Source organism: Carcharhinus amblyrhynchos, chromosome 16 (genome assembly GCF_965287045.1).
Source record: "Carcharhinus amblyrhynchos chromosome 16, sCarAmb.v2.hapA, whole genome shotgun sequence".
NCBI lineage: Eukaryota > Metazoa > Chordata > Chondrichthyes > Carcharhiniformes > Carcharhinidae > Carcharhinus > Carcharhinus amblyrhynchos.
The window spans coordinates 36,229,476-36,254,962 of NC_137339.1; the positions used below are offsets into that span (position 1 = coordinate 36,229,476).

At 37.9% G+C, this 25,487-nt stretch overlaps 1 protein-coding gene across 12 annotated transcripts in view; it reads right to left on the reverse strand.

The window, feature by feature from the left end:
• Positions 1-211: 211 nt before the first annotated feature.
• The window catches only part of adnpb (activity-dependent neuroprotector homeobox b), a 32,461-nt gene continuing 7,185 nt past the window's right edge, over positions 212-25,487 (reverse strand). For 3 of the 12 annotated variants that reach the window (XM_080204979.1, XM_080204981.1, XM_080204982.1), the window contains 6 exons: positions 24,234-24,366; positions 23,234-23,355; positions 18,196-18,241; positions 12,966-13,078; positions 9,354-9,446; positions 212-4,917 (listed from right to left, as the gene is read on the reverse strand). In XM_080204979.1, coding sequence (XP_080061105.1) covers positions 1,198-4,917; positions 9,354-9,446; positions 12,966-13,073 — 3,921 coding nt within the window. In that variant the 5' untranslated portion in view covers positions 13,074-13,078; positions 18,196-18,241; positions 23,234-23,355; positions 24,234-24,366 and the 3' untranslated portion in view covers positions 212-1,197. Of the gene's footprint in view, positions 4,918-9,353; positions 9,447-12,965; positions 13,079-14,009; positions 14,185-14,814; positions 14,883-18,195; positions 18,242-23,233; positions 23,356-24,233; positions 24,367-25,226; positions 25,439-25,487 lie in introns of all 12 variants that reach the window. The other 9 variants (XM_080204987.1, XM_080204988.1, XM_080204980.1 and 6 more) reach the window with 9 other exon arrangements.

Below are 25,487 nucleotides of genomic sequence, written 5' to 3' on the forward strand. Positions count from 1 at the left end.
AGATATTATTCCTGTCCTCTTGTTGTTGCATCAAAATGGCTTAATGTGCAAATTTATTACAAAACATTTCCAAAAAAAATCATTTCTTACATTTAGAGAAAACAGCATTTAATGAATGTGAAAACACTTCAAGGGGAGCTGCATTTTTATTTTTAAAACTTCTATATCTAGAACCAAAGTTAAATGCACGTAAATATGATACACAATTAAGTACGATAAAGCATTTTATTTTCCAGAAGTGTAAATGAAAAGTACAAAGGAAAATAAAGATCACAAAAAATGAAATTTACTACACAGACACTATTACATAGATGATACAATGTATACAAACACCACCATGGTGTTTATCCCTAACATGTAACCTTGAAATAGGCAAAACCCAGCATTTCTAAATATTTGCCATGTTTTACCCAATTCATGTGTGCTGATCCAGAACACAAGTTAGTGAAATCAGCATATTATGAATTTCATTTCTAGTTCTGTAAGTAATTTAGGTTGAAGGGAGACTTTAAAAATGCATTACATTTGAAATGCCAGTAACCATCAATATTGGAGCAAAGGATACATTAAACAGCAATTTGCCATATTACAGTAAGGCCAGTTTTTATGTTCAGTAAGCTACTGGCCAAATGCTACCAAAGTTGTATAAGGATATGTGCAATAAAAACTAGTTTATAATAATGTTGACAGACACTACAGCACAACCTCCTTCAAGCAGTTATCAAGTGAACTAAATGCTGCATTTATTTAACAGCAGGTATATCACTAAAAAAAGGTGAATCATACAGTAAATCTAGAACAAGTACACAAGACCTATACGATAAGCTTCACTTAGAATGGCTCTAAAAGACTGTAGAAATATACATTCCAGCTACGCAGACCGAGTAAATGAATAAAACAAACTTAAGGTCTTGAAATCTATAGTACAGTACACTGTTAACCAGTAAGTACATGTTGGCCTTTCACTACCGTGGGTAAATGAGAAAACATTTAGAAAGTAAATTACAATATGCCACTTTTGTACAACTGTAAAGCAACCCAAAGGCAAAATGCAACTAAACCTGCTGCATTTTGTAACCTCTTCTGTCTGTAATTCTGTACCTCTGAATAGTCCTTCAAATTTTATACACTGGCTCCTTTCATTTTTAAGATACTGCACACATTTCACAGCAAGAGACTCCAAAACAAGTCAATTTTCTATGCAGGCTGACTACTGAGGCCAACACCAGAGGATGAGCCACAAACAGGTTCCGCCACATTATCTGAAAGACCATCATTTGACTGATCAAGGAGTTGATCAAGCTCCTCACCTTCACTATCTGCTGTGTTACCTTGCCATTCCAACAGTGGATTAGATAAACTTTCCTCGTTATCTGGTGAAACATTCTTCCATTCAGGCTGTTCTTTGGCCCACTTTCCCCCTTCATTTTGGAATGGCTCTCCACTCCACTCAGCTGGCCCTTCTGCCCAGTTCTGCCTCGCAGTTTCTAACGAAGCTTTTGTTTCAGAAGGCCGTGGAGGCTCCTGCTCCTCTTCACTTTGGGATGCATCATCTGTCCACGGTCGTTTGATCCAAAATTCTTGTTTGAGTTCAGCTGAAACATCCTCCTGATCAGATGCTTGTGGAGATGGTAGTCCATCCTCAACTGGAGAAGCACCATCTTTACATTCTGAGAATACTTCAGAATCCTCACTTTCAGATTCTTTACCTTTTGATTCTGAAGCTGGTTCAGGATACTGCTCTTCTTCCATATTTGATTCATCATTCTTCAGCTCCAGTGTTGCTGCTTTTGTAAATGCAGGTTTTTGCAATTCATTATTTAACTCTCCAGGAACCATTTCAGAAGTTTCTTCTCTGGACTGAAAACCATCCATTTCAGTTGATGTCAAATCATCACCTGCACAAGTATTAGAAGCATTTTCCTCCACATTATCTGGACTCATATTTGAAGTACTTTCCTCCACCATATCTGGACTCATATTTGAAGGACTTATTTCCACCATCTCCGAGCTCATGTTTGAAGGACTTCCATCCACCATCTCCGAGCTCACATTCGAAGGGCTTTTCTCCACCATCTGAGAACTCAAATCTAAAACACTTCCCTCCACCATGTCTGAGCTCATATTGGAAGGACTTTCCTCCACCATCTCAGAGCTCAAATATGAAGGACTTTCTTCGACCATCTCAGCACTCTTGATTGAAGGACTTTGCTCTACCATCTGAGCACTCAAATCTAATGGGGCTCCCTCTATCTCTGAGCTCACGTTTGAAGGACTTTCTTCCATTTGAGTGCTCAAATCTAAAGCGCTTCCATCCATTTTTTGAGCACTCTGGCTCAAAGCACCTCCTTCCACCTTTTCAGAGTTTGAACATGAGTTTTCCTCCATTTGGGAGCTCAAATCTAAAACAGTTCCCTCCACCTTTTCTGATCCCAGACTCAAAACTCTTCTCTCTTTTTCTGGCTTCTGATTGGCTTTTGCTGAGTTTGGTTTCAAACTGGCAGATTCTTTGCCATCCACTTCTTTGTTATTTAACATATTCCAGGCAGGTCCAAAGTCCATATTGTGCTTTACTTTTCGCAATTCCATCATGTTAAATCCAAGTAACACCTTAGGCCGATACCTCTCACAATCTCGAACACATTTCTTCCTCTTATTGCTGAAGTGTGAGGCAATATCGGATTTCCATAACCATAGGCCAGCTGCCAACTTCTCAATTTCCCTTCTGTTTGGGTAGGGCTGCTTGTTAAAGTAGTTGGTGAGGAACATTTTTCTTGCCTCATAGGACTCATCCTCATAGCCCTTGGGGTCAATAGCTAGAACGACTGGCTCTTCTGGTTTATCTTCTCCCAAGGTAAAACTCTGAACAGTTTCCTCACCATCCAATTTTCTTTTTTTCATTAAAGCAAAGTCTCCATATTCATACTCATATTCACGTTTCATGGGCATTACACTTGGTGAATGTGTTGCCTTGGCATGAGCAAGACTTCGATCTTGACCATTTTGTGCTTTTCCCACACCTCTACAGTGTACCAAATGCAACGTTATAGTAGAGGCCGTCATGTTGCTTGTGTAGACGCCCAAACAATGAATACATTTATAGGTGAGTTTTTTCTCCACTGGATGAATGGTTTGTATCACCTGATGTCGTTCCCTCAAATGGTGAGCCAAAGCATCAGATATTGGGCCCTTCAAAATAGAGAAGCACAATGGGCAAAGGGTCTTTCCCACATCATTTTTATAGGGTATTTGGGTCTGAGGTATTGAATTCAAATCTGGCTTTATTTTAGATTTAACCTGTGGTTTCGGCTGCTGCAACTGCCCTTCTGGTTTTCTGAATGTTAAATTCTGACTCTGGGGTCGATAGTTTGCATTCTCCATTGAGGCACTCTCAGAAACACTGTACGTAGTTACAAGAAGTTGTATATTGCTGCGACTACCCTTCTGTGTAGACAAATCAAAAGTCAACGTTGACTCGGTCTTAGGTCCCACTTCTTCATCAATGTGAAGGATTCGTACATGTTCAGCCATCTTTTCAACATCATTGAAAGTGGAACGACAGTAAGGACATGACAGTCCATGTATTAACATATGATTAAGCAGTGTTTCACTGGGTAAATAACGGTTGCAGTAGAGACACTTGCTTGTGAAACTGTTGATCTTCTGAATGTAATTCGCCACAGCCTGGATCTTTTCAGCTTTATGTTCCTTTTCAAAATGTATGCTATACACACTTTCCGGGAAAAGCTCATTACACATTGTGCAGATCTTCCATTTCTGAGCAGCAGAACCAGCTAATGCAGAGCTTTGAGACGCAGAATTAGTGAGGCCTGCTGGAGAAGTTAATGACTTTACCGCCGAAGTGGGCAATCCTTGCATCCTTTGTGCTTGAGAAATACTGTACTGTGACTGCTTCATTGACAGTTGACTGGATGCACTGTTACCAGTCAAGCTTCCTGACTGAACATTATACTGCATCTGAGATTGCCGTCTGTGTTCCCCAACTCCATACTGCCTTCCATTGCCACTTGAAATAAGTTGTTTTACTGTTTGCGATCGTTGCTGAAGAGAAACTGGTAAACCACCTGGCAGTGGGAGTCTAATTTGTTGTCCCAAAGGATAGTTATGTGCCATTGATGAAATGGCATATTTTGGTGGCAGACGACTTGTACTTGACATAAGATTGACTGCAGAATTCTGTGCACTTTTAGACATGGATACACGACTCATACTCTGATGCATTGAAGTTTTAATACTTTGATAATTTGCAGCAGCTAGGGAAGGTTTATCATGTGGCTTTGGTGCTATCAGCATCAAGGGCTTTGATCTTGGTACTACCACATTAGTATGCCCTATCATTGCTGTTACTTGGTATCCTATTCGTTCATGATCTTCAATAACATGCTGTACCAAGGCTTCGTATGTCTTAGGTATGAAGAGACAACGTTTGCAATGTACAGTCCCATCCTCTCGTCCATTAGGGGCAGAAAATGTGCCATTCACGGACTTATCTCCTGTTCTTGCCACATAAGGTGCTGCCACATGTTGAAAATGTTCCCTGTAAATATGTTTCCTAACAACATCGTATAGAGGATCACGGTAGGTACATTTCTTACAGTAATAGACTGCTTGCTCCACACTGTCAGCATGTTTCAGTTTAAGATTGCCATCCTGCTTTGACTTTTCATTGTGTGCATTCTTGCCTCCACTGGGTACTTTCCACAGAGGAACATGAAAGATCTTGATATGAGTCTCCAGGGTCTTTCTGTCAGCATTGTATGGGCAATAAGGGCAATTTATCAGAATTTTGTTTTCAAAATCTTCACTATGAACATTCCTGAAGTGGCTCTTGTAGGCAGAAAAAAATTTGGATGCAAATGGACAAGCACTACAACAAAACGGTTTTGTACGATAATCCTGAAAATGTAAAACAACAGTGGTTATTATTGTTCTATCTATACAGGTGCAGTTTAAATTAGCCTAATTTTGTTTATATTATGATTACAACAAAAGGCATCCATGGATTGCATGTCTGTCACATTCACCCAATATTATGCATAGAATGTTTTTGAATTTTAAATACACTAAAAATCATTCTGAAGTGGATTACATTCAATATGGTCTTGGTTCCTACACTGGGAAAGAATGCATTTTCACATTTATTAATTGTGCTTGAACTGCACCTAGTGTAAAGGCTTGAAACAGCTGAAAAGAATTAGCTACATTTTACAGTGCTTCATCAGCAATAAGATGCTATATTTTAAAAAATGATCACGGTCATTGATAGCAAGGCTAGTATTTATTGCTGAGTCTAACTGCTCCCAAAGTGGCGGTGAGCTGTCTTCTTCAACTGTTGCAGCCCATGGTATTCTCAACTACACGCTAGCCAACTGAGCTAACCACAGTAATGTCAAAATCCAGGATTTTGACAAGTAACCCATGTCACATCCTGTAACAACACATTAACTGAATCTAAATAATTGTTAAATGCAAAATGTTTATGGCCAATTAAAAATTTTGATTTTTGATAACTAAAGCTTTGTATGCGGTCCAAATGTTAATTCATTACATTAAAATTTTTGTACAGGCTAAATGAGGCATAATACTCCACTAAAATGTGGTCCACTGTTACTAATATATGGAGTTAACATTAAGGAAAGAGGCTTATAAATATTGCTAAACAAAAGTAGCAAGCCTAAGGATTGGATTTTAGAATTCAGCAAGGGGGAATGAATCAACAAGTTGAGGAAAGAGAATGAGTAGATTAATGAGAGACGTAAAAAAAAGTAAACGTTTTAAAAAGGAGAAATCCGACAATATTGGCAAAAGCAAAGATCATATAGACAATGCGTAGTGTGAAAACTGAAAAGGGAAAGGCTAGCTATGCTTAGGTAGAGATAAGTCACCTGCTCCTTGATGGTTTGCATTCCAGGATGTTATGGGAAGTGGAGATGGCAGAAGGGCTTGCCTGAACCGTTCAATCTTCCCTAGATATGGAGGGGTTGCCAAAATATTGGAGAGTGGTAACTGTGACACATTTATTCAAGAAAAGGTGCAAGACAGTCCTAGCAACTACCTTGAGTGGTGGGTAAAGTTTTGAAATCTTTAACCAGGAAGAAAAATCAACAGGCATTGGTATATAAATATGAAGGAATTAGTTATTTAATGAGAATTAGCATAGATTTGTGAAAGGCAAACTGCGCTTGACTAACTTGATTGAATTTTTTGCTGAAGTAACAGAAGATTGATGAAGGACATGTGAACGTTATCCACAGAGATTTTAAGAAAATGTTTGACAAGGTATAACATAAAAATCTGGTTAACAAAACTGAGGCTTATAGAATGGGAAGGCCACTGTCCAACTGGATTTTAAAAAAAGGCTCAAGGGCAAAAAGCAGCGAGTTGTAATTGATGGCTACCATTCAAATTGGAGAGTGGCAGACATTGGTGTTCTCTGAAGTATGGTGCCAGTACCAATTTTTGCACTTTGGAATATGGAGCAAAATTTCAACATTTGCCTATGATATCAAATTTGGAAGAGTGGCCAACAGTGAGGATGATACAAATTGTCTGCAACATGACATAGACAGGTTACCAGAATTGACAAACAGAACGTAATATAGAGAAATGTGATGTGATGCATGTTAGGAAAAGGGATGGGAGAGGCAATATAGGGCTGCATAAATAGTGGCAGTATAAAAGCAGGTAAGTTATGCTAAACCTACATAAAGCTCTGGTTAGACCAAAAACGGATTACTTCATCTAGTTCTGACGATCATACTTTAGAAAAGCTGTGAAGTTCCTCCAGAGGGGGCAGAGGAGGAATTACCAGAATGGTTCCAAGGGGGAATTTTAGTTAAAAGGTTAGGTTCGAAATGCTGGCATTGTTTGCCTTGCAGCAAATGAGATTATGGGATGATTTGACAAAGCTGCACAAGATTACAAGCGGTATACATAAGTAAATAAAGACAGACTTCCCATTAGCTGATGTACAAGGGTTAAGGGGGTGCAAATTTAAAATTTTGGGCAAGAGATGCAGGGGAATGAGAGGAAGATCTTTTCTAATGTAGAGACAGATAACGACCTGGAACACACTGCCCACAAGGGTGGTGGATGCAAAAACAATGATTTCAAGAAGAAACTGGATGGGCAAGTTGCAGGAAATAAATTTGTAAGGAATAAACTTGCAAGGACTGACTTGGATTGCTCCAAAAAGGGTCAGAAGCATCCAATAAGCCAAATGGCTTCCTTCTGTAACACAAATGATTCTGTCACTCTATAAGTATATAAATAAGGTATTAATGAAAGTAAACATTGGCCCAATACAAGGACAGGCAGGTGAATTTATAGAGGAAAACCAGGAAATGACATGTCAAACAAATGCTTCGTATACACCTTCACTGCAAAAGTCACAAAAATTATTTGGACATAATGAGGAACCAATGGTTTAGTGAGATTGAAGAACAAGCAGAAATCAGTCCCATTAGTTTCTCCAGTACTAAGGAGGACAAAACTCTTGGACTTACATCCTCGCATTTTAAAAAAAGCAGCAAAAGACAGTGGTTGCACTAGTTTAAAGCTTCCAGAACTCCTTAGATTCTCACAGTTCCCAAAGATTGGAAGAAAGCAAGCATAACCTCACTAGTTAAGAGGGAGCAAGAAAATATGGAACCACTTGGCCAGTTAACCAAATATCAATAGTAGACAAAATGTTAGCATCGATTAATAGGGGTGTAGTAACAGGGTACTTAGATAATCATATTGACTTTGCTTAATCACATCAAGCTATTTATGAAATGAAACATTTGATAAATTTGTAAATAGTTTTTTTTGAGGATGCAACCACATCAAGTCCGTGCTTTAAGTTCAAGCCATTTCAATTTAACAGTGTGCTTTTCATGGGGTCAGTAGTTATAATTAATATTGTGGATTTTCATCAACATTGTTTCATACCTGGTATGAAACAGAGACTTGTGACCATAGCATCATTTTGGAGCAGCCCCTATTGCACTCATGACCCTCCCCAGCTGGTCATCTCTCCAACTTGGGAATATCTCCGCAATTTAAAGCTGCTCTTTCTGTAGGTTAATCCTGCCTCGTGCCATTCACCTCCCGAGCTGCTTGAGGGTTCAGGAGAGGAAAGAGGCAAATGCTGGCAGGATCAATGTTGAGCAGCAGATCAAGGAACAGAAGGGGGGGGGGGCAAGGAGGGATCTGTGGAAGTGTCAGAGAGTAGGCAGCAAGTAGAAATTGTTAGCATATTTCTTTAGTATTTTAAATTTATTTTTAAAGTTATTCAAAAGTTATTTTGGTCCAAAGGTCAGTTTACAGACCTCAAGTATTTAGATGAGGCAACTGAATGCAACATAGCCAATCCAGATAATACAAGGCTAAGTAGGAAAGTAAACAGTGAGGAGAACAGAGAGGCCACAGATTGGAGTATGAGTAAAGAAGCCTTACTACAATTATATAGGGCATTGGTGAGGCTACACTTGTAGAGCACTTTATGCAGTCTCCTTACCCAAAAAAGGACATATGTGCCCCAGAGGAAATGCAGAAGGTTCACTAGATTAGTCCCTGGGATGACTGGATTGTTTAATGGAAGAAAGATTGAGTAGATTAGGCCCACATTTCCTGGAGTTATGAAGAATGAGGGGGTGATCTAATTGAAACATATAAATTATTAGGAACTTGATAGGTCAGATATTGAGAAAACATGTCACCTAGCTGAAACAGAGTCAGTCTTAGAACAAGACTTTAGCCATTTAAGTGAGTAGAGAATTTTTTTTTACTTAAGGCTTGTGAATCTTTGGAAAACTCTACCTCAGATCTGTGGATGCTCAGTGGTCAAGTATATTCAAGACAGAGGTTGACAGATTTTTTTGGATATTATGGGATTAGCCAAGATCTTGTTGAATAGCAAAGCAGGCTTGCAGGGCCTAACTGTCTGTCCAAGCCATGCATGTTCCTTCAACATCATATCCCATTTGCTTTGGAAACTAATACTTGAAAAAACCCATTAAGTACATTTAGCAATAGTAAGAAAACTGGCATGACATATGAAGGGCAGCTAACTCCCATTGCTTAACACTATATATAATCTGCACTCCATCACAGAATTAATCGCAAAATATTTCAAACCGGCAGCACCGCTGCAGATCTGCTCATGATTCAAGTTTCAATGAATCACATCACTAATTACAGTTAAAAGGAATTAGTTAAGAGGTATGCATAATGGATGAATGAATAGTAAGAATCTTTTTTAACCAATGAAGCTAGTTAGATACAACTCTGAATGAAGCATTAAAGAAATTGAAAATAAGAATCAACAAGTGCACAGAAAATAAACTAACCTGTAGCTTTGTAGATGAAGGGTCCCAAAGTGAGACATCGTCCCATGTAGTGTTCTTCAGGTAAAAGTCATTTGGTTCAAACTGTTTGAAATCCTGGAAGAACGGTTTACTTGTATGAATGAATCATTTTTAAAAATGATACAATATCTGTAGTCATAGCTTTAAATGAAAAAAGTTTCATGGAAACTTTGTACTTCAGTAATAACTTCTAAATTTCTCTCCTCCAGAGGAAAAATTTCTTTCCTCTCCTCCCAAAAATTATAAAATCACAATCACTTAAAATAGGTTGAGTGGCTACATAGACACACAGAAGCAGGAGTAGGCCATTCGACCCTTCGAGTCTCCTCCGCCATTCATTTTGATCATGACTGATCATCAAATTCAATATCCTGATCACCCCTTCCCTGCATATCCCTCCAACTCCAAGACAGGCATCTAATTTCTTGAAATCAGACAATGCTTTGGCCCCAACGGTCTGTGGTAATGAATTCCACACATTGACCACCCTCTGGGTGAAGAAATTTCTTCTCACCTCAATTCTAAAAGATTTACCCCTTATTCTCAAACTATGACCCTGAGTTTTGGAATCAGTCGCCATTGGGAACATTCTTTTTGAATCTACCTGTCTAACCTTGTTAGAATTCTTTCAGTTTCTATGAGATTCCCTCTCACTTTTAAACTCCAGTGAACATAATCCTAACTGACTTTGTCTCTCCTCATATGACAGACCTGCCATCCTGAGAATCAACCTGGTAAAACTTTGCTGTGCTCCCTCTAAAGCGAGGACATTCTCAGGTAAGTACACCAAAACTGCACACAATACTCAGATGTGGTCTCATAGCCTATACAATTTCAGCAAAACATCTGTATCCTTAAATCCTCTTGCTATGCTGGCCAACATACCATTCGCCTTCTTTACTGCCTGCTGCATCATTACAGCAACTGAAATGGCTACAAGCAGCTACATGTCACAATCTATCAATGATACTTAGTTTTTGTCTATCCAGACTGTGTTGATTGATGAGTTGAAGGGGTGGTTCTGTTGAGTTTATTTGATGGGCAGTGTCTGGCATACATACAGCAACATGAAGGACTGCAGCGTGTGATGCATGGGCCGCTGGCAAAAGTTGGGATAGTGGTGCATTGGGGGCTGTTGGAGAAAAAAAGACAATATGAGCCGAACAAGTTACCCTGATTGGAGAGAGTGACTCCAGGAGGGGCAGATGAGTTGATACAATTGGTTAATGTGGCATAATAGTGTCTCTTTGCTGCAACTTATTATTCAAAAACTATAGAAAAGTGGTTAGGCAAATTAAAATTACCTCAGCATTAACTCTGTAGACAAAATGATGATAATAGTCTTGACCCTCCAAAATTTCAACACAGTCGAATGGGCATACCCTATATAAACAGACTCAAGGAAGGGGCAATTATAATGTGGCTACAGAACTTGAATCCTGTACAAGGACTTTGCTATTGAACAAGATTGGTAGTTAGGAAGGGTTTTCTTTTACTATAGATGCCAAAATTATAGAAGTTTGATTCCAACAAAAATATTTATTCCTCAGATTATTGAGTCCAGCAAATATAACTTATCCTTTAATAGGAGAAAATAGTTCACATTTAGAACTTTCACATACTATGCCTTCTAAACAAGACAAAAAGCCAGATTCTGAATAAATTTTGTATTTCTATCCCACATCTGTATTTATACGTGTGGAGTGTTATGTAACTTTTTCCAGAAATAGAAGTTTTGATTCTGCTGAAGTGGTGGAAGAATAACTAGAAATCCTGTATTTATAGAAGCACTGCTTCAATCAAGATACTCATCGGACTGCAAATGCTTTGTGGGCCTTGCTAGTAAACTTCAGAATAGTGTAGTTTTGCTCTAAAATAGTCAGTAAATTCTTTAAAGTGCACGTTCAAATCAGCAATGAGTTCAAAATTTGACCGTTGGGTTCAGAGGATAAAAATGAAAGATGCTCAACTGGGTAGCTGTCCTGCAAAAATTTCCCACATAAAATTACTGAGAACATTCCATACTCAAAATTAAAAGGAGCATATCCTCCTGCTGAAATCGAGTCCCATGCATTCCAGGTTAGCTTATCCTCACTCAACTGAGGAAAAACACTTAGCCTAGAGTCAAAATATATTGCACCCAAATGACTAGGTACAAATATTTCCACCAGATACCAAAATCAGTTGTGTGATTAAGTACTACTGCCACTTTCCCCCAATTATTATCCTTGGTTTGGGTTCAATTAGCACAAACAATTTTTTGAGAGAAAAAAGACTCGAGCCAAACCTACAAAACTATACCTTCAATGAAACTGGAAATTATCATTTTTAAAACTGTAGGTTTTTAACATTTGCATACCCATCTAAATTTACAGAAAGAACTTGAGCCAATTCTTGTAAAACATGTTTGAGTGTATGGTTTTCTTAAAATTCCAAAACAAAAACAAACTAATTTTCAAATACAACTGAATCTGTCTTATATAGTCTAGAACTGACTGATGAAAATACAAAACATTTGTGCACCTGTATGCATTCAAGTTGCAGATATAAGGACACAGTAATTTGCTAATAAGACAGCAAGGGTTTTCATCTATTTAAAATTACGTAGACAAATCTTTAACTCTGAAAACCTCATAGCACCCAAGAGGCAATTTCCTCCATAATCATGCAATACATATGTAGTATCAAGATATACAGAGGAAGTGCACCCTTTAACGAACAAATCTAACAGTTTCTTCACAGTAGCTAACTTTGGCAGCTGCTCTGCAAGACTATTGTTTGGAAGTGATAAACTCTGTTCTGCCGTTACAGATTTGGGCCTCCAAAAATTATCCAAACTTACTGAGGAATACAGGTTGACAGCTCCTTGAAAATGGAGTCATAGGTGGACAGGGTGAAGGCAGCATTTGGCATGCTTAGTTCCACTAGTCAGAACATTGAATACAGAAGTTGGAACAACTTGTTGGATTTGTACAAGACATTGGTAGGCCACATTTGGAATGGTGTGTACAGTTCCAGCCACCCTATTATAGAAAGAATATTATTAAACCAGAAAGAGTGCAGAAAAGATTTACTTGGATGCTACCAGGACTTGATGGTTTGAGTTATAAAGAGAAGCTGGGTAGACTGGGACATTTCTGCCCCTGGAGTGTAGGATGCTTAGCAGTGACATTATAGGGGTCTACAAAACAATGAGGAGCATAGATAGTCAACATCTTTTCCCAAAGGTAGGGGAGTAGGGGGCATAGGTTTAAGATGAGAATGGAGAGATGCAAAAGAGTCCAGAGGGACATTTTTTAACAAAAATTGACTCAGACGGTAGTGAGTGTCTCGAATGAGCTGCCAGAGGCAGGTACAATTTTGTATTTTGAAAAGCGCAGAGTGTCACATGGGTAAGATGAGTATAGAGGGATATGGACCAACTGCAGGCAATTTGGACTTAGTGATTAAAAACTGGGCTGCATGGGCTGAAGGGCCTGTTTTCGTGTTGTAAACCTCTATGACTCATTGCCTTTTAAAGGTAGCAAAACCCCTCAGTATGTGATGAATTTGAATCAGTTTTTTCTCCTCCAAAAACAAGGATTTTCTACTTACCTCTATATGATCTTTACAATAATCCAAACCAATATCCGTAAGGATTTTTTTCACTGTTTTACGAGCCTTTCTTAGATTTGCAAGGTTGTTGACAGGAAGCTGGTACATAGTTTCTGTTTGGGACAAAAAGGCATATATATTTTCAACATACAATTAGCATGATAGGACTTAACAGAGCATGCTTAAACATTACAAAAGGCAAATAAAAATTATGTATGGGTAAAGACAATACTCAGATTACTTACATGTGTAATTTATTTTGCACAGTTTCTGTTTTTTACAACTTCCTGACCACCATTCTCCTCCAACATCAGTTATTTCAAAGAATTAACGGATTCAAGTACTACCAAGCTGCACACTAGTGCCAGGTCAGTTCAGTTCACTTGCAATTTGATCAAAATTGAAAGTAAGGTGGGTTGGGAGCAAAAACGTATACAATACAAATGCTTAATGGTACTTCAATGCAGATGAAGCAAGCTATGATATCACAATTGCATGTTATGGAATACTTTTCCACCTTTTGGTACATCTGAAGGACACTGACAACCAATACTTAAGTGACATAAATTGATGAACAATTTATGCCTATGATTCAATAGCATGTCTAATTTTTTCACCTCAGTTATACTGTTGCGATGAAGTGCTAAGCACAGGTCATCTTTTTCATGAAAAGCCAAGAAAGTCATCAATGATCTGCTACACATTAAGTGAGTGATTCACAGCAGCAATAGCAGAACATTGAGAGCAGGAGCCCACCACTGCCCAATAAATTGTGTTGTGGCACATGGAGTATTGGATACATGGAATAGATTCTCAAGGAAAACAAGAAAAAAAAAAATTATGCTTTCAATTAACTGAATTCAAAATAACGGGACAAGCATCCATTAAAAATTGAGGTTGGAGACTTTAGGATTATCTGCAATCTGATATGGTAGAAACGCTACAGGAAGCAATGGTTTCTAATGCTGCTGTAACTCAGCTGCTGTTAACTTCAGTGGTGGAGATATATGGATGGATGAATATTCTGGAGTTTTGTTTGATTACCTCTTGGAATGAGGGAATATTTATGCAGAACTTTCTCTCAGGAGACTAAATAGGTGGGGTAGAATCCATGATAGGGCAGATTGTGTATGGTCTGTGGAGGAAGCGAGCTTGATGGACCAAATAGCCTTTTCTTGTTCCATGCTTTACGTTCTCATGTACACTTTCATCAAAAACGCTATCATTGCAAAACAAAGAACACACTTCAAGTGATGTGACCAGATAGAATCTCATAGCATTCAATTAACCTCAATTTTCAGCTTCATTATAGCAAAACAAAACATTGCAGCATCAGGCAAACTGGAGATTAGTCAGAAATTAATTATCTTGCTGTAAGTTTTAATAAACTTGGCTGCTAGCTTGTAAAATAAACACAATTCTAGCCATTTACCTACCTTTAAAATAACCAATTCAAGGATAGGTCATAAAATGTTAAGTAAAATAAAACCTAGCATCATTGATGCAATTCAGAAACTAAACGTACATATTCGAAATAACCCAAATCTGTTCATACCTCTAATTGTGATTGCTGTATTACCTCATTCCCTCACTAATCAGCTCTAGACGCAAAGAATTCAGTGTACTCCAGTTTAGCATGCCTTAGCACCTAACTGTGCAACCCCAAGGACTCAAATATCAATTCTACCTGTGTTAAAATTCTGTACATACTAATTGTCCTATTTGAATTTTGTGGACTTTGAGGTTTTGAAACGTCTACGGTTAGCACTGCTGTTTTGTGGGTGAATACATCTCAAAATGATAAATTAGTATAAAGACCACAAACTATATGTTAATTAAAAGACATTACATTTTATCCAGCTTCTGAGGCTCTATGGTACATGCTTTGGAGTCCTGTGTTAGCATACAGAATGGCATCTAACATTCATGGATTAGGAAGGAAGGGAAAAACTGATTAAGGACAGCAGTAAAAAAAAATACACAATAGAAAAAGCATTTTCAAATTCTGGAGAATACTGTTCTCAAACATTATATCTTTTCTGTACAACAGATAGTTCTGCACTTCTAAATTAATTTAAATCTGCATGAAAGAGTTTTGTTAATGTTTAAAATGTATTCATTATAGCAAAGCTACCACTGGAAACTGAAATACACAATTCAGACCTGAACAGGTTTTATTCTAGTTGTGTCGAATGAGTTGATGCAAGTGTCCCTCTTACAACGTATGGATGTTAACCAGAATGAAATTGGCCTGACAAAATTCATTGTGTAGATTTGTGCATGAAAATCATTTTGCTGAGGTAGCACAGAAATATCACTACCTTTGAAACTAAATGAAATGTAAGCATTTTCAGGAGATAAGAGGAAAAGTTAGGAAATGTAAAATAAAATGTGGGAGGGGGAAACAATGGCAAAGCAGCATATTTATTAAAAATTACATAAAACATACCAAGTGTGGACCAAGTGACATAGTAGTAGAATTTTCCCCTCCCTCCTAGAAATACAAGTAAAGTTGCCATTGTCCCAGATGATTATAGGCTGCTCTGCCCTTTGGGGCTAGGGCTGGGGGGTGGGGGACTGACTGACTGATGGTGATTTGCCTGAGGTGTGGTGACCCTCAGGATAAAGGGCAAGGGTGAGAAGGTAGGGCCTTCATAATTGCAGCCAGGACAGGAATTGAACCTACGCTGCACTGTTAGTATCACTCTGCCCCACAAACCAGCCATCGAGTCAACTGAGTTAAACCAATTTCCCTCATAAACCTTCTATATCCTAGAAATATAAAGCACTTATCAACGCTCATAAGAAAATGATTAAAGTTTACTAAATTTAAAATCAAATCGTGCACCAAATAAAATCACTGGTATACATTGTTCAGAATCAGATTTAGCAACCTGGCTAAAATCAAAGAAGAAAATTACAGCACAGAAACAGACCCTTTAGCCCTCCAAGCCTGCACCAACTGTGCTGCCTGACTTAACTAATATCCCCTATGCTTCAGGGGACCTTATCCCTCTATTCCCATCTCATTCATGTACTTGTCAAGACACCCCTTGAAAGTCACTACGTATCTGCTTCCACTACCTCCCCCGGTAAAGAGTTCTGTGTAAAAAAATCTGCCTCGTAAATCTCTTAAAACTTGCCCCTTAAACCTATGCCCCCTAGTAACTGACTCTTCCACCCTGGGAAAAAGCTTCTGACTATCCACTCTGTCCATGCCTCTCATAATCTTGTAGACTTCTATCAGGTCTCCCCTCAGCCTCCATCACTCCAGTGAGAATAAACCAAATCTCTCCAACCTCTCCTCATAGCAATGCCCTCCATACCAGGCAACATCCCAGTAAATCTTTTCTGTACCCTCTCCAAAGCCTCCACATCCTTCTGGTTGTGTGGTGACCAGAATTGAACACCATATTCTAAGTGCGGCCTCACTAAGGTTCTATAAAGCATCAGCATGACTTGCCAATTTTTAAACTCAATACCCTGGCCAAAGAAGGCAAGCATGCCGTATGCCTTGACTACCTGCATTGCCATTGTACGCCCAGATCGCTTTGCCTATCAATACTCCTAAGGGTTCTGCTATTTACTGTGCATTTCTCATTTGTATTACACCTTCCAAAATGCATTACCTCACATTTGTCCAGATTAAACTCCACCTGTTATCTCTCTGCCCAAGTCTCCAACTGATCCATATCCTACTGTATCCTCTGATGGTCCTCATCGCTATCCACAAATTCACCAACCTTTGTGTTATCAGCAAACCTACTAATCAATCCAGTTACATTTTCCTCCAAATCATTTATATATATTACAAACAGCAAAGGTCCCAGCACTGATCCTTGAAGAACATCACTTGTCATAGCCCTCCATTCAGAAACGCGCCATTGCACCTCTATCCTCTGTCTTCTTTGACCGAACCAGTTTTGTATCCACCTTGCCAGCTCACCTCTGATCCCATGCGACTTTACCTTCTGCACCAGTCTGCCATGAGGGACCTTGTCAAAGGCCTTACTGAAGTCCATGTAGACAACATCCACTGCCCTACCCTCATTAATCATCTTCGTCACTTCCTCGAAAAACTCAATCACAAAACCAAGTTGCCTCTCACTAATATATCCACTTATTTCCAAGTGGGAATAAATCCTGTCTCGAAGAATCCTCTCCAATAATTTCCCTACCACTGATGTAAGGCTCACTGGCCTGTAATTACCTGGATTTTTTCTGCTACCCTTCTTAAACAAAGGAACAACATTGGCTACTCTCAAATCCCATGGGACCTTCCCTTTGGCCAGTGAGGATACAAAGATTTCTGTCAAGGCCCCAGCAATTTCCTCTCTTGCCTCTCTCAGTATTCTGGGGTATACCCCATCAGGTCCTGGAGACTTGTCTATCTTTATGTTTTTCAAGAACCCCAATATCTCCTTTTTGATCTCAACATGACTCAAACTATCTACACATCCTTTCCCAGACTCATCATCCATCAAGTCCTTCTCTTGATGTGTCACTATGATGTGTTCTGACATATAGGCCACAATGATCCTAGGTTTGATAACGGGACTGTATGTCAGCTCTCTGATCTCAACAGGGGCAATGTGGATATTTTAATTAGCTTAAGTATTCCAAGCAAGCAAGATTTGGGGGGTGGAGCACTAAAAAGGCAGGCAACCTTTCCAAGCAGATTCCCCTGTTAGAAAGCATATGTAAAAAGTGCACGAGGATGAATTATAAGTTCCAGTTCAGTTATGATGCTCACCAGTCAAATAGTCTGACATTTATGTTACACATAAAGAACAACTACTTTGACAAGATAATGGAGATTGCTATTACTTCAGGAAACATACCACACCATTCCAACAAATACTGGAAAATGTTAATACTTTTATGGCAGTTATAGACAGAAAAATGTCTATTACACCAATTTTAAAACCTCACGAAAAGAATAAGGCAAACTTTGAAGCATACATTCAGGACAAGTTTCCTGGAAGTAATCAAGGCTCAAATTTAAGAGGAACCTGAATGCCAATTACATTAAGCTGAGAAGGAAAGCTGTAATTCAACAAACATTAATTAATAGGGAATGGCCACAAATCAAAGTTTCAAACTGCAGCTATTGAAGGCATTTAGCTGCTAGAAATTATAGAAGCTTTTCCCACTAATTTGAAATCATATGCATGCCCGGAGGTCACACACATCAATTGTAGCCTGAAATTAAGAATGCAATATATCTCACCTGAACTTTTGTCCCCAGGTTTAAGAGTTTGCGGTTGAGGGTATTTCTGTGGGAAATAAAAATACAACTTTTGACTAATACTATTAAACTAAAAGTTGAACTTTCAGATAAGAAACACAAGACTTGAAAAAAAAGTTACAATGCTTTAGTCTCTGGGGAAATTTAAAATGAGTCCATAACAAATCAAAATTACAATGAGAGAGAGAACACTGGACAACAGCCTTTAAACTGTAGGTATGAGGAATTAATAAATCAAGTTTGTCTATCAGCTCTAATGCTATGCTGGCCAGACCGAGGATATTTCAGCATATCAAAAATATGCCTCTACTTTTTCCAAAGATGCATTTTTAGTGACCTTACATGGGATCTAACATGTTACACTGCCATTTTAAAGATCTAGCCTGCGGGATATGATGGTGATATTCACTCATCATCTCAGTTGAGTTTCAATACATTAACTAGAAGCCCAGTTGCTCATGAGTATACATGAATTCAAATGGGAGTCAACTGTAGCTCAAGCAATTGCCCTTTGAAACATGTTTCCAAAGTCCTAACGTGGTGCATTGCTCTTTATAACAGAGTTCTAAGAAATGTAACTAAAGGTTTCATTTGGCCGAAATGAAAGATCCAGGAAACCATTTGAGGCAAAAAGGTTTCTAGTTGCAAAAGGGAAAATACTCTCGCCACATCAATCTATCAGACAGTCAATGATGCAAACAGGTGCATCCCTACTATATGGATGGGTTTTTATGGAAGGGAAATTTTTGCACAAATCATTTGATTTTTTAAAGGTTGTAACAAGTAGAATACTAGATGTAATATGCCAGTGGGCGCAATATGCTTGGGTTCCCAAATGTTTGTAACATTCAAATGGCAAGCATAGAAAGTAAGGGTTCATGGAGCTGGAGGCTTTAGATTAGCATAGACATTGGATTGATTAAGAGACAGGAAGCAGAAGATGGGGATAAATGGGATATTTTTAATTTGAAAGTCTGTAATAGTGCTGGGGCTTCAGCTATTTACAAACTATTCTTGGTCTCAAGCTTGCTGATATAAAGCTTGATAGGAATGTAAGCTGTGGAGGTCAGAGACTGCAAAAAGATAGAGAACAATATGGGGAAGTGAGGTTATTCTTTTTAAAGGGCTTGATCTTTATAAATTTGGCTGCTCAGGATGTACTCATACAGGAAGCTTAAAGTTAGCATGCAGGTACAGCAAAGTTATTAGGAAGGCAAATGGCATTTGACCTTTGCTGCAAGGGGATTGGTCTGATGAAACTGGTGAAAGGTCACAGACTTGAAACATCAACTCCCTTTCTTTCTCCACAGATCCTGCCTGACCTGAGTATTTCCAGCATTGTATGTTTTTAATTTATTAAGGCTGGATTCAGAAACTAATTTCATAATGGAAAATACAGAGAACAGGGAAATGTTAGAGTGATGAACATAATTTGATTACACTGAAATTTTATAAACTGAATGAACTGGATAGTTAACAATATTTATCCACCCCCCCACCCCCCAAACTTCATTTGGATGTAGTGCAAGAGGATCCCTCTTTTGGGAATCATATAAAGAGTTTTAAAAAAAAAACCCTGACCATTTTATGCTGTCTTTATAGCCAAATCTTGACATGTGGAATGTACTAGAATTACTTCACATAGCAAATATGTAAATATTATGGAAGTCCTATTTAAAAAAGCAGACTTAATTCCGATTCATCATACAATTTGATCCACAAACAGAAAACAGGTTCCTAAAATTGCACTCCCATAAAGACTGTCTCAAAGGCAGGTCACAAAACTAGGCCAATTTAGATATACACTAATAGTTATCAGTATAAAACGTTGAGCCAGATTTAGATCTGTAAACAGCTCATTGCGCACATTAGATGATGTATAGATAGGCACGCAGACTTAAATGCACAAGTGGAACTGCTTAGCAGTGTAAATAGAATTATATAAAATCAGAACCAGTGTATTCAATATAATGCCCAGATTAGAAGATTAGGTCTTAGTACCAAAATATAAAGCTCAAAAAGTACATTTTCTTAAAGAAAATACATATGGTCATTTATTAATGCGTAATTCCCAAAGCTTTAGCTAGTCACTTACAAGGACAAATTCCAAGTAAAAATGGTTCTATTGACAAACTGCCCCAGTCAATACCCATGAATTGTCTTCCAAGTCTCATCACCAAATCAGCACCATTACTATCAAAGTCAAGTTTCAACTTTTAGTATGGAACAAACTGATGCAATCATCAAGCAATTAATCACTTATTTCTCTAGTTGTCAACATTATATATGGGCCATTTTTCCTCAATCAGTCATCCAGTATCATATTTTATAATCTAGCAATGGTTTCAAATGAAGTTCTTTCTTTGGTTTCATTTCATGTGTCATTTTTCTTAAAAGAATATTCAGAATCTTATCTATATTGCCTGACACTCCAAGCACAGAATGCTTTTAGGCGTTTATGTTCATTCCATTTGATCAGTCAAGTTGCCCATTTTAAATTTCAAATGGGGTTCGAAAGCTCACTGTCCATTATCATTAACTAGTGCATTCACTGTGGCAATGCCTCCACTAGTGTCCACTTGCCAGCCAATCAGCACCCTCTTCTCATAAAGTTGTTTCCCCTGCAATTGTATTTTTGAGATTGTTCTGGTGAGTCCAAGATAAAAAGCTTCAACAAGTTTTTTTTTCCAGTAAAATACTGTTGGATTCTTTTTGAGAAGACTGATTTCTATACCTGTTTTTTACAAAGAAAACACTGCATCATAGCACAATGGATATACGAAGTTTAACAGAAAGGGAAAGTAAAATTTAAATATCTATGGACTATTCTGTGCCAGTCATGAGAGTGTGATCAACTCCGTAAGCCCTATTCCTTAAGGTGCCTTTAACTTTTTGCTATTTTCTTTTACCTCAATGTGGAGCAACTTAAAATTGCCTCTTCTATTTCCATATCGTTTCCATTCACATTGCTGCAATAAGGGATGGAACTTATCATCTTAAAGAAATAGACTTTTGGGAGAAATACCAAACTTGGCATTGCCTTGAATTATATGTCAGAATTATCAAAGAATTGAGGCTTGAAATTTATAATTGGACAGCGAGTGAAAAGTATTATTTTACATATGACTTGCTCAAACAGCATCTTTATGTCCTTCCTTACAGTTAAAGCCAAAAGAAATTACAAAGGTTATGCCAATAATGGGTGTAAAGGAATGGGGGTAAAAGAAGAACCCTAGTAAAGAGTTACACGCCTCAGAGAAACTCTGCAGCTAGTGTTTTGAGGTACATGCTAAAACGTAACAGGTTGGCTTCCTCCTTCTTTTCAGCTCTACGTATTAGCTATCCCAGTGAAGTAGTCTAAGTCATATCTGGCTGCTCCTGCTCTCCTCGCATAATGAAATAAGACCTCAAGCAGCCACTTGTTCACTGATCCTACCCTTCTTACCCACATCTTAAAATTAACCCATTAATTTAAATTTGGTGTACTCGATAATGACATCACCAGTTTACTTCCTTTGCAGTTCCCTTGCAAAGATTAAAAATATCCAGCTAAAACCTTAAACAATCACTCCTTTGATATTCCACAGCAAAACCAGGTCAATTTATTAATTGACTAGTGCAACACACCAACTGCACCGTCCCCCACCTCAGTTTACCTCCACAATACTTTGACGATCTCAAAACTAACAATATTCCATTGGCACAAAAGTAAGGCCATTTACCTGTTAGGACACTAGAATCATGTGGAACAAATGCAATTTGCACTATCTTCCCTCAATACCAAGAACTGATATGCAGGATTATTTAATAATATTACCTTGTTGAGGTAACTCTGAAAAAAGACTTGAATGGGTAGAGTAGAATGGAATTAGACTGATTATCTTATTTTCAGAGGACATGCCAAAATATTGGAAATGATAAATGGCTTGTTTTACAGAGTAAATTTTAGATCATTCATATTATATATGCACATGCAACAGACATGTCACTATATATTTTTAGAAATATAAATCAAACATATGATGAAAGAATTTCCCATTCAACTAGTCACTAAGTGCCAATATAAGGAGTTGAGTTTTTACTTGTGCTATTTTTGACGTCATTTTTAAAATGTGAAATTCAAATGAGCAATATTCAGAATCTTTGAAATGGTGGAAATAGAATGAGATCTTAAAAGTCAGGTTTCCTCAAGGATCTGCCCCTTCCATTTGTGTGTGGCTAGTGATATTCATAAACTTTGCTTGCACATGTACACTACTTGTGTCCACCACTACCAACATCTAGTCTTGGATGGGCAATACATTCTTCCAGCAACACCAAAAAAGATCAAAGTCACTAACTGCAACGTATTCTCTACTTTCATCATTGACTGTCACCCTGGTCATAGACCAAACCAGACTGTTTGCCATTCATCTTGTTTCACCACAAACTGAAATTTTAATATCATTTACTTCCATCTCAGGTAAGTGTCTAGCTCTACCTCCACCATTTACTGCTACAATCCTCATTCATGCTTTGCCACCTCCAGACTCTCAGCCAACCTCCATATTCACACTAAACTTCAGCTGATAAAATCATTACATACAATCTGTATCATGTTAAGTCACTCTTATCTACCATCCCCATCCTTACTAACGTACATTAGCTCCCAGCTCACACCTTAAATTATAAATCATTTCCTTTCCATTTATGGATTCCTTGATGCCTTTGCCCCTCTAACATCTATTATTCAATCATTTATCAGCACCCACTAGCCAACACCCTTTCTCCTCTGTCAAGTTTGAACCATTGGCTGCTTAGATCCCACTCTCATTTATTTCCTGTCCTATAAACATTTTTCCTTAAATTTACTTCAACTTTTGGTCCCACTTCTTAACCTCTGAAATAACTTGAGATATTTTGTGTGTGATATTTGTAGCATGCAAATTATAACAAACCGTCTATCTGGCAATATTAAGCAGTTTTCACATATGTTAAACAGTAGTCAGAAGTCAAAAATTTAGGAATAAATAGAAAATACCTTTCCTAAGTAAACCAAATTACAACGTTAGCCAGCATGGCATTCAAACCGATAGCTGTAAATACAGAGAATCTTGGACTCCAACTGTTCACAAAGTTTGGAAAATGACAAGCTGAACCGTGCTGTGTAAAGACCAAAACAAAAGAGCTATCATAAGAAGACATGAATGATTTTTTGTTGTCCTAAAAAGCAGCTCTGGAATTACCCCTTTATCAATGTCAACATCCCACATCACTAACCAATTGATAAAATGTATTGTTTGAACTCAAACATCTGCACAATCACATATGAGCAAGTAATGAATTGCAAAAAATTAATTTCATAAAGCAATCACATATAGCTTTGCTGATCTTCAGAGAGATGCTGGCTTATGCTCACAATGTACACATACCATCTATTTTTGAATTGTGTTATTAGAAATTGTTTCACAAATCATCCTTTTCATGCCAATAGCAAAAATGAAAACATTTAAAGAAATTTTGCTTGCATGGTTGAGTTTGAATTGTATACCCCTAATTCTGAAACAATAATTTTAATGCAGAAGCCTATTGGAAAACTTTGCCATAAAAAAATTTCACAAATTGATCAGGGTTAAATCCAAGAAATGATGGTTGAAGACTGTGAGCTATCTTAGCCAAAAAAAATTCAAGTTTACAGTTGGTGCCATTATCTACAATTTATATCAATAACTTCAATCTGCCATACTGTCTCAGGAACAAGATCATCCAAACTTGTATGCTAAATCATATAAAGCTGATGCATACATTGAATAGAAAAAAAATTCTCTCATTAAGAGCAGTTTGCTTACCCACCCTCTCTTAGACATCATCTGAGGGTGGATAAGCAAGCTACTCTAAAGACATGTCCTTCAGAATTATTTTGCCTATGCGTAATACAATGGCAGATTTTGGGAAAAATTAGTTACTTATAGACTATCTAATTTAATGCATATGGATTTATTCTATAAGCAGCAGTAGCAGGAGAAAAAAAATTTACTTACATGTTAAAAGATTTTTTCATGTACAAGTAAATAAATATCAGCTTTAATGCTTGAACTGCAATCAAATCTGACCACTCAATTACAAAAAAATCTTCTTCCACCCTCCGCTGCAGAAAATATCTGGATACCCACTCTGAAATGGAACACAGAGATTTTTCCTAGTTTTTATATTATTGTTCAACCAAGCAACCCAGTGAAAATAGCGGAGGTCAAGTCTGGTATGAAATTTTTGTTTTGTTCATTCATGGGATATGGACATTGCTGGTTGGGCCAGCATTTATCACCCAATCTTAATTCCCCATAAATTGAGTGGTTTGCTATGCCATTTAAGAGTTGATTGTTGTTACCTGGATCACTAATGAAATCTGCTGTCTTTATCTGGCCTGGAGTCACATGTAGGCCAAACCAAGTAAAAACAGCAGATTTCTGTCCCTAAAAAGGACATTAGTGAACCAGATGTTTTTTTTTGCAGTCATCAATAGACTTCTAATCCCAGATTTTTAAAAATTGAACTAAAATTTCACCACCCGTCGTGATGGGATTTGATTCCAGGTTCCCGGAGGATTACCAGTCCAGTGACAATACCACCATGCCATTACTTCCCGATTGCTACATCAGATTATTGATCATTGGATTGCATGTCGAATCAGCTAATCACAGCATCATTTTGTCCCAAAGGATCTACACTGCCAGGTGAAACAATGGTCCAAAGTCAAAAATGTGGACATTAACTCTTTTCACAGTACCTGTTGTTTGATACTCAATGTCTTTCACACTTTCACCAAATGCTTTGAAGTTACAGTTTTCACTTAAGTACTGGTACTTCAACAAAACAATATACAGGACAATGATTTTTCATGTCAAAGAAACAAGTACATGTGAGCAGGAATTTAAAAAAATGCTTTCTAACTTTAAGTCATCACGACCATGATTTTGTTAAGATGTATGCAGTTGATAGAATTTTAATTCATAAAAATGCTTTGTATAACTAACCTGAAGGTTAGCATAACAAGCTTTGACTGGGTAAAATCCTTTTATGGAACATGGGCGTTGCTGGCATGGCCAGCATTTGTTGCCCATCCCTAACTGTCCTCGAGCTGAGTGACGTGCTGGACCATTTCAAAGGGCACTTCAGAGTCAACCACACTGCAGTAGGTCCGGAGTCATATGCCAGTCAGAATGGGTAAGGATGCAAGGTTCCCTCCCTAGAGAAAACCAGATAGCATTTTACATCAATGATAATTATCATGGTCA